Source organism: Raphanus sativus, chromosome 4 (genome assembly GCF_000801105.2).
Source record: "Raphanus sativus cultivar WK10039 chromosome 4, ASM80110v3, whole genome shotgun sequence".
NCBI lineage: Eukaryota > Viridiplantae > Streptophyta > Magnoliopsida > Brassicales > Brassicaceae > Raphanus > Raphanus sativus.
The window spans coordinates 3947965-3958144 of NC_079514.1; the positions used below are offsets into that span (position 1 = coordinate 3947965).

At 38.4% G+C, this 10180-nt stretch overlaps 1 protein-coding gene and 1 pseudogene across 2 annotated transcripts; one reads left to right on the forward strand and one right to left on the reverse strand.

The window, feature by feature from the left end:
- The first annotated feature begins 1144 nt into the window (after nucleotides 1-1144).
- On the forward strand, nucleotides 1145-3383 carry LOC130510854 (putative anthocyanidin reductase). Of its 2 annotated transcripts, none has more exons than XM_057007543.1 (6): nucleotides 1145-1393; nucleotides 1786-1956; nucleotides 2197-2414; nucleotides 2498-2657; nucleotides 2722-2944; nucleotides 3041-3383. In XM_057007543.1, exons 1-6 carry the CDS (start codon nucleotides 1261-1263, stop codon nucleotides 3204-3206), a joined length of 1071 nt encoding a protein of 356 aa, XP_056863523.1. In that variant the 5' UTR covers nucleotides 1145-1260; the 3' UTR covers nucleotides 3207-3383. The 2 variants fall into 2 exon arrangements, with proteins under 2 accessions (XP_056863523.1, XP_056863524.1); XM_057007544.1 differs by having other exon boundaries at nucleotides 1148-1393; nucleotides 2734-2944.
- Nucleotides 3384-3956: 573 nt separating this feature from the next.
- LOC108849328 (disease resistance protein At4g27190-like) lies at nucleotides 3957-7383 on the reverse strand (annotated as a pseudogene).
- Nucleotides 7384-10180: the final 2797 nt, after the last annotated feature.

Sequence of the window (10180 nt, forward strand, 5' to 3'; positions counted from 1 at the left end):
TAAACTAATATAACAACAAAATATAGTCTACAATGTTTGTCATAGAAGATGGAAGATGATATTAGCAATAAAAAGAATATTTAAAAAATGGATTTTGAAAACTGGGTTTGAAGAGAAGATTCCCTTTATTGTTGTTTGGTGGTATAGATTGAAGTCATAGATTCTTTAGTAATAATGAATATACTATAGGTTCGGTGGTTATTGTGGATTTGTGTGTTCGTATCAGTAGGTATGAAAGATAAGGCTCTCTTCTTTTCGTATCCAATGTGAAGCGGTTTATGTGTAGCTATATTGTTATCCCAGCAGTACCTATATTGTATAGCTTAAATAGATTTATGTGTACACAATGTATTGCAATTTGCAATCCAATATAGCTTAAATAGATTTTATCTTTAATAACAATATTTGCAGTAATGCAATTTGTAATCCAATATAGGTATATGTGTACATTGTGCAAATATTGTTATTAAAGATTTTTTTTTTCAAACTACAAATTGCATTACTGCTAATGATGTTTGAGATATGAATTGTTTCATTGCTGGGTAAAGTGTGGATCTATGGTCCAGCCCATGCCAGTATCTTAATGTCTTGGAAGCCTTCTCATGTGATGTGGAAGAAGTACTTCCAAGGCACTAAGAAACGCACAAGAGTTAGATGGAAATGAGGGTCATCGACTGGTGTTATTGAGTTATGTGTACACAATCTACGGCATCGAGAAATATGGAAGCGACAAATTCATGAAGGCCAAAAATTTAGAAACCGCACAAGTCGCTGTTTTCTACAGCTAGCTGTGTCTTAACTGTTCTTAATATCAGTTTCAGAAAAAAAAAGTTGTTCTTAATATTTCTTTCTCTCTTTCTTCTGTCTTATCCAGTGATGTGTCTTTTATCTTTTTTACCTTTTTTTTACCTTCTCTTCTTTATATATATCAAAATGCACCATGATAACAACACCAATGTTGCAATAATCTTCTTTTTTGACTAAATGTTGCAATAATCTCATCTATCAAATGTCACAAAATGCCAAAACTAAATTAAAAAATGTGGTTGTCTACTAGTTTTCCAAATGTCAGGTTTTGGAAAGCACAATTTTGTTATAAAATACAAAAAAAGTTAACACCAAACCAGAAAGAAACAAACATGCAATATTAAAATAGCACAGACAAAAGACGGTGGTGGTATCGTTACAAGCCAAGAATTAATAATTAACACTGTAAACCCATTTTGGCATTTGAAGAAGAACAAGAGAGACAGAGAGACGATGGAGCTGAACGGAGAGGGAGGAAAAGCGACGACGTATTGCGTGACGGGTGCAAGTGGATACATCGGTTCTTGGTTGGTTAACTCTCTTCTAGAAAGAGGCTACACTGTTCATGCCACTCTCAGAGATCTTGGTACTCTCTTGTTTGAGAAAAAAAAACTGATTTCAATTTCTTGAAACTATTCGGTTAGTATTTTATATAAGTTCTTGCAAAATGTGAAAGAAAAAATTACATAAGTTCTTGCAAAATGTGAAAAAAAATTACATAAGTTCTTGCATGGATTTGAAACTATTTGTTTTTTTAAGTGTTGATTTGTAACTTGAAAGTGTTAGTATTATATTTTTTTGTTTTTTTTTTTTTAAAAGTGTTAATATGTTAATTTGAATTATATCAAATCTTAGATACTTTGCATAGAGTTTCAGAATAGTTATGAATTAATTGGTTAATTTGAATCAAAGTTGGACTGATTTGTAAAATAGCTTCGAAGCCATCAGAGTTAACCTAATAGCTTCTTCCTCTGACAGCAAAATCTCAATATTTTCAATTCAAGTGGAAACGAAACGAACGGCTTAGATTATTCCAAGCTGATCTTCAAGATGAAGGCAGCTTCGATGAAGCCGTTAAGGGCTGTCATGGGGTGTTCCATGTCGCGGCTTCCATGGAGTTTGATATCTCACCGGATCATGTTAATCTAGGTACAACCTTCTCCTTGCACGTACCGTTTTAATTTATCTTCTTTTTCACATTGTCTTAACCGCTATCAACCAGAATCTTCGGTTTAGTACTAATACTAGAATGTTATATATGACTTAATCCCCTCAAGCCTTGACCATGATCTGGTGAAACCTATGTCAATGTAAATATGATGTAAATGATGCATAAAGTCTCGTGTCAAGATCAAAGAACACGTAGGCTAACCGGGTTTTGAATCTCAGAGAGTTATGTCCAGAGCAAAGTCATTGACCCGGCGATGAAAGGCGTACGGAACGTACTTGGTTCTTGTCTAAAGTCAAACTCAGTCAAGAGAGCTGTCTTCACGTCATCCATCAGTACCCTCACAGCCAAAGATGAGAATGAACGGTGGAGATCAGTCGTAGACGAGACTTGCAAGACTCCCATTGATCATGTACTTAAAACAAAAGCAAGTGGATGGGTAAATACTACTATTACAATAGTACAGTTCACTACATGACTTAGGCACGTTGTAAACAACTTTAGAGTTTGTGCGGACGACAGGTTTATGTACTATCGAAACTAGTATCAGAGGAAGAAGCATTTAGATATGCAAAAGAGAAAGGAATGGATCTTGTTTCAGTTATTACAACTACTGTCTCGGGTCCATTTCTTACTCCTTCTCTCCCATCAAGCCTTCAAGTTCTCTTGTCTCCAATAACAGGTGTTTGTGTGTGTGTGTGTACGTATTTATTCTTGTTATCAAATATAAATTAAAATGTAACCAGTTTTGGTTTTAGGTGACTCCAAGTTGTTTGCGATACTATCAGCAGTGAACAAAAGAATGGGTTCGATTGGTTTGGTGCACATTGAAGATATTTGCATGGCGCATTTGTTTCTTATGGAAGAACCAAAAGCTGAAGGTCAATACATATGTTGTGTTGATAATATTGATATGCATGAGTTGATACTTAAGCACTTTTCTAAGGAGCATCTTTGTAAAGTTCATAAGTAAGTTCTTGAAATTTTACAATCTTCAGTTGCGACTCTTTTCTTTTGTTTTAGACAAAAAAAGTTCACAAATTAGTTATTATTCTTGGTTTATAGGGTGGATCTGGAAGAGAGTCAAAGTTTGATGAAGCCTATGATTTCTTCAAAGAAGTTGAGAGACTTGGGGTTTGAGTACGAATATAGTATTGATGAAATTATTCGTCAAACCATTGATGCGTCCATCGATTTTAGGTTTCCTACCTTGGACCACAAGCTCAAGTAGTAAGAGGCTTGTAGTTTTGATCAGGCCATAGTGATAATCAAGAATCTATTGATCATAAAGCTTCTTTTTTTTTGTAATTCCTACAAGTTGTTTATTTAGAAGGTTGTACTGTGTACTGCCAGTGCGAAACCGTTAGCCTATTTGGCTACAATACAAATCTCCCTGATTCGTTTCTCCTACCTTAATGTTCCTTCCACACTTGAGATACCGTCAAACCATGGGCCAAACATGTATATCACAGCACAGGACGGTACACCAAAGCATGATTCTAACTTATGAGTGGTAAGTAGGTTAAACAATCTTTTGCTGTCTACAACTCACACATGTACATTACCGGATTTAACTGATGTTATGACATGTTTAGAGGGTTACATGATATGTATTTGGCTGGATATTACCGGATTTAACTAACCTATCATTATATGACTTCTCTCAAAACCGTTTGAACATTTAAAAGTCTTTCTCTCAGACCTACTGATTGAGTATTAGTCACGTGTGTAAATAGAGATGAAGTAGCGCATGTTGGGCGTCACTTCGAGCTAGGAGGGAGAGAAGCGTGTCGCCCATCAGACGGTCCACGGATGAACGAACTACTTGGACTGGAGTGGAGGTTGTTGTAAAAATCTCTGTGTTTCTTTCTTTCCAAACCAAGTAGATTACAGCTTGGTGGAAAGTAGCTTCAACAGCTTTTTTTTTTCATTCTTTACCTCTTTGTGGCATAGTTCTTGAATATCTGTTGAACTCGTGATGTATAAACATACTTTCATAGAATTTGAATAGAAAAACAAATTTCATGTTTACTTTCATTGCACGGAGTCGAGTAATAAAACAATCAGATATACACAAGAAAGGAGAAACAATCATCCGAGAATTCCTGAGGTGGGAACACCTTCAAACCTGTTACTATTTAGCGCCAACAACAATCACAGATTATGAAAACCATCAACACATATTTGTTAGTTGCCACCAAGATATGTCCTGCATAGACGATGGTGAAGTCCACCAACTGGACCGTAATGTTTGGTCTGCACGTTGCTTGATACTGACCTATCCCTGGCACAAAGAAAGCTCTTGACTCAAGCCTTTGAGGACATCTCGTGGCTCTTGTTTTTCTGCAAAGTATGTCAATCAAAGCAGCAAACCCAAGTTTACCACAATCTCTTACATTTTCTTGATAAAGAAATTAATAAAGTGTGAGAAAACGGACTACTACGTCTTGAATGTTCTCTGATAACAAGTAATTCCAACAGAGTCAGTTAGCTTGATTCCGTCAGCTGGGTATGAAACGAGTCTGAAGGGTTTTCTCTCGTGTTGTTAACATCCCAAGTTAAGTTGTTCCACCAGTGTGTTTCTCCTCTTACTTCTCTGACCCTGTGAGCGTTATTTGAGCTAATGGGTAGATTCTGAGAAGGTTGCATCGTATCACTTCCACATGTTCCAGACATCCCATGACACTTTTTGGCTACATAAACTCTTCAACTGCGGAAGATTCCTTAGCTTTATGACACGCAGAGCAGGTACCACAGAAGCAGAGGTTGGAACTTCCCCTGGAGAATAGTCGAACAGCTCCTGAAGCCTTTCACAAAAGCTAACATGTATCTCTTGTAGGTTCGGCAGGAAACAGATGAAGTTCCCTAATGAGAGAAGGCATTTGAGCCGGCTACATCTGCTGACTTCTAGATGTTTTCAGTGTCTCAAATCTCAACCCCAGGTGACCAACGAGCTCTCTAATGGTTCCCAGGTTTACACGACGCAGATGAAGTTCTTCAAGGTTAGGTATAAGATCCAGCTGTGCAACACATCCACCAGCGGGTCTTATACTTCCACCAAAACCCTCTACCGTTAGAGATCTCAACATGTTGAAGCTACTCGTGCTATCGATCACCAAGTTCTCCAGCATCTCATTGAGACCCCAACAATGGTTCATCACTAGAGAAGTTGTCTTCGTTAGCAACCATCCAATGAATGCTTCTGAAACATTGAGACTACTAATTGTCACTCTCCGCTTGTCATGTCTAGAAGGTAAAGAGTTTGCTGTTGGACCGATAAACAACTGAAACTTCTTTAACCTTTCTATCCAAGGAATTGTACTCAGGGGAGAGAGTGGGACACATACAACTCTGATTGAGAGGATTGATAAACGTTGGAGGCAAGCAATCTCTTCAAGTGTTGCTTGCCCTTCTTGAGTTTGTCCTTGGACGCCCCAGTGGAAATGACTAAGGTCATGTCTAGAACCTCTAAACTTGACAACTGTGGGATGGTTCCTGCTGGAATGCTTTCGAGGTGATGTGTACGGGAAAGGTCAAGTAGTCTCAAGCCTCTCAATGTTTCCAACCCTTTTGGTGTTTCCTTTATTGGAGTGGCACAAAGATCCAGAACTTGAATTTTGCCAAGCTTTCAAGAGAAGGAACTTCTTCAAGGTAGTAGCAGTCTTTCAAGATGAGAGATCTGAGTTCATGAAGCTCGCTGAGGGAATGGGGTAATGACTTTATGCGTGTCCCACTTAGATTCAGAATCCGAAGTGCTGGGAAAGATATCAAGAACCCCACAGGCAACTCTTCCAGGTGAAAGTTTCCATGTAGCAGCAAAGCTGAGAGTTCAACACACTCTACCACTTGATTTGGAAGCCTAGTAAGCTTATTATTCATCAAAGAACTCTTCGGATAGAAGGAACAAACTTCTCATGTGGAAACTCGCACAAGCCTATACCAGACATGACAAGAGAGTGACTACCATCTCGTGAGGAAGACATGACCCAAATGGCAAAATCCGAACCACATCATGCATCTTAACCGTGTCACCATGAGCACCCTCTTCAAGTAAGCAAGAGTCTTTCAGATTCTCTGCCAGAGTGATCCCTTGGTTCATTAAGTAGCCATGGTTTTGTGTTTCATCAATGAATCCTTCGGCAATCCAGTACCTCACGAGCTCAGCTACTTCTATGGAGTAATCCTCTGGAATAAGGCACAGAAGAGGAAGCAAGATTTCATATTTGGCTCGAGCAAGTCGTAGCTCAATTTCAAAGGCTGGTAGATCTTTTCTTCAATACTCTTGACATAAGGCACCGAACTCTTGAGTTCTTCAAAGGCATGTTCCCACAGCTCGACCATCTTCTTCCCTCGCATAGCCATTCCAACCGTGATGATAGCCAAAGGCAATCCACCACATTCCCGAGAAACCTCTTTTGCTATAGGTTCAACACAATCTAATCTAGTTACTTCTCCAGCGTTTTTACAAAACAATTGCCAAGCTTCTTCTTCACATAAGCAATCCACTCTGAAGTCAATATCCGTTTTGATGCTCTGGCAAACCTCTAAAAATCTAGAAGTCAAGACAATCTTTGAAGCCTTGTGTATATTTGTGTCTGGAATCCCCAACTGGTCTAGATCAATGGGTTTCCAGACATCATCAAGAATGAGAAGAAATCTACTCACTTTCTCAAGCCTTCCATATATCCGTTTCGCCAGCGTTTCCTCGCTTTCGCCTAGTTTCACTTCCATATCCAATCTTTTCAGCGATTTGCTCAGGACCCTTCCAATTCAAACTTTTTGAGACTGTAGCCCATATCACCATACCCAAAGGCTGCGTATCAGCTTCTTTCCATAGCTTATTGTTCAGTTCCCTGACTAGTGTTGTTTTCCCAACTCCACCCATGCCCCAAATACCCATCTTTTGAACATCATCTCTCATCAAACAGTTTAGAACTTTGACTAACATCTCTGATGCTCTTGTTTGATCAGCGATGGAGGGTCCAAGGATTTTTTCAACTAGAGATCTGCCTTCAAAAGAGAATATGTCGAGAAGTTCTACGCCTTGCTTCTGAAGCTTCTTGACTTTCTCAAGAACTACCCGCGAGTTTTTTACTCCGCTTACATCTCAAGGACAGAGCACATGAAACACGCCCTTCCTGAATGAATTTGCTTCAGAGACAATCTCTTCCACATCTCTTAGCCATCTCCTCAGTTGCACATGCAAGGACTTCCCTTTGATCTCCAAGGTTTTGAGGTCTTGTTCCACTTTGTCCTGAACATCAACAAGGCCATTGAGCGCATTCTCTAAAGCTTTGATGTTTGACTTGAACCGGATGGTATTAATGGGCTCGAGTATAGGTTGATCTGGATATACCACGCCCTGCCTCTGCCAAGAAAGAACCCAAAGCTGAGCCCAGACAATCCATGACAAAGAGTTTCACAGAGAGATTTATAAAAAAAAGAAAAGAAGAAGGAATGACAATAAGAAATGTGAGGAACCACTGATCAAATATCAACCAGATAAAACCACTACGAGGCACCATTGACTTCTTAATGGGTCTCCTTAGTATAGAAAGGATCAAATAAAATTATGTTGACACTAGATGGTCTTCATAAATAAATAACAAGACTTTGATGTTGATGCCTTTGATTTAGCCATCTACGAGTTGGCATTTGAAGTTTCCAACAACTTTACTTGAAGACTTATTCTCGTTTTATTTTAAAACTTCTAGCAAGACTTTGGGTATATTCATCGAAACTTTCTAATTGGTTGTTGAACTTTTCAGAAATAATAGAAACTCTTATTTGGTTAACTCGTGCTTTAACACTAGTTCAGACTTATTCAACTTATCTTCTTTCAAATGTCAACTTAGAACCCCAATCCCACTTTCTAAGAAAGATAAAAAAAGAAAGAAAGAAATATGAAGTACTCACAAGTGAGTTTGCAGTCTTTTCTCTGTGCCTTTTCCAACCTCACTGCTCAACTTTGGAACGAAACTTTCTGAATCCCGTTGCTATTTCATAAGTTTTTCAGGGCCATGGAGTCATCTGCTCGGCATTGGAGAACCATCAGCTCCCCTTTGGACTGAGTTATCTCTTAAAGGACGCAATAGATCAGCATCTTCCCTTTCAGTTCCTTAATGTGAGAAACTTGGAGAGGAAAACAGAAGGCTGAGATAACTGTATATAACCCCCCACCTTTAGTTTCTCAGTCATTCATGCTGTAAATAAGAACAAAAAGCTAAGTGGGTTTAACAAGGGATTGTCTGAGAAACTTATTGAACACTCATATATATGTATATCTGCAAAAACCATGTACGAGCTTAGCCCCAATGGATTATTTTAGGAAGTCCCTAACTCTCACAAGCTACCTTTAACAACTAAAATCCACAATAACAGTTAAGTCTATCTAGATGCTAATATTTGCCTCTAACTAACATACGTGACAAGCTCGAGCTGGAAACTATGGCAAGCAATGAAATACGTGTTGTGTGGATATATATCCATATTGATCTAACCGATGGCAAAATGCATCAAACTCGAAACACCCCTGACAGTATACAACAGGAAAAACGAAAACCATAGCTAACTCAATCTTGTTCCTCAAACACACTAAAATCTTAAGCAAGAATCAACCCACATAAAGTATAGAACAAAAGCAGCAGAATCAACTTGCATTCTAAACCCAGAAAGCAGCTTAAAGCAAAGGAAGAAAGGTTACATTACATATCATTTGCTCACTGACCGTTTCCCTGGAGCTGGAGACCATAAACTGTGTGGCAAAGAGATAGTTCCTTCGATGTTATTACTAAAAACACTGTAAGCAAATTCACACCAAGAGAACTAAAAGTTTTTTCACCATTTTCATCGTTCCAAACCCAATTTTACTAAACACTTCGAAATTCGAATCAAAATTGAAGTTTTAAACCATAAACTTGACGATTATGATCGAGAATCCAGAACTTTACTTTTGGGAGCTGATTTCGTTACGTAAACGGATGAAAAACACTGTACAATATGTGGGGAAGGTTCTTCTCGTAAAGAAGAAAATTTTGTATTTGGACAATTTTTAGCCCATTACGTTTTTTTGGGGTCCATAAGCGTGAATGGCCTTTTTGGACCAAAAGAAAAGGGTGAAACTATTCTTTTAAAACTCAACTTTTTTTCCAATAGGAACAACAGAAATGAAACTAGGTCGAATATTAGCCCTGCTTAGGTTGCGATTCTGATGCTAATGTTTGTTAGATTAGACATCAACCTTCCTCAACTGGTGAGTCTCTGTAATACTCCCTCTAAAGCCTCATAGCAAGGGTCGATGCTGAATGGCAACACGTCAAGGTTAACAATATAGGCAGTCGTCGGATTATGTTTCTCCCTAAATTTTGGTCACTAGTTACTGTTTTGTTTAAAACCTGTATAGATATTAGCTTGTATTAACCCTAAAGAGTCTATTTTCTCCACTTTCATCTTTGTATAAAAATAATTTATTTATGTGTTAAAAACAATACATTAGTGCTCTAAAATCAATCGACAAGCATTAATAGAGTTACTAATCATATTATATTTTGTTAAGTATACATCACCATATATAAGATCTCTATTATTGGTTTTGTAATCTATTTTGGTGCAAAACCTAGTAAACATCATACTTGATACACCTTGAACAAAAAAAAAGTAAAACTTATATTTTATTACGGAGTAGTGCTTATTAACATTAGCCTCACTACCATTACACTAATATTTTTTTCTGATAGTAACGCACGATGCCTATGTGTTAGTTAAATATACATCAACAACCATATTATTGATGATCATCGTGGGATAACACTAGCTAGGATTTAGTAGGAGGAAAGAAAGGGATGGCAATGAAGGGACATGTTCCAATTCGTTGCATGTTGCAAACGTTTAGGCAAGTTCTTAGGCGATCTTATAGATGCGGGTCGACTGGATTGGTCCGTGCTGTCCTGCATCTAACTGCTTTGGCTGCTTGTTTCAAAGTAGGGCAGACGCACTCTTGGTCTTCCTGGTACAGCGCTCGTTACAGCATTGCTGGCGTAGCGACGGCCCTTGCTGAGGACCCCATTGGTTTTTCGCTGAAGGGTGATCCCGCAAAGTTGCTGGCGATCATCCAGCTGGCAAGCTCTTAGGTGTTGCTCTTGCTGAAACCCTTTTGTATTTCCTTGGTGGACCGAATGGGTTTGTATCGTCATCCAATTCGACGAC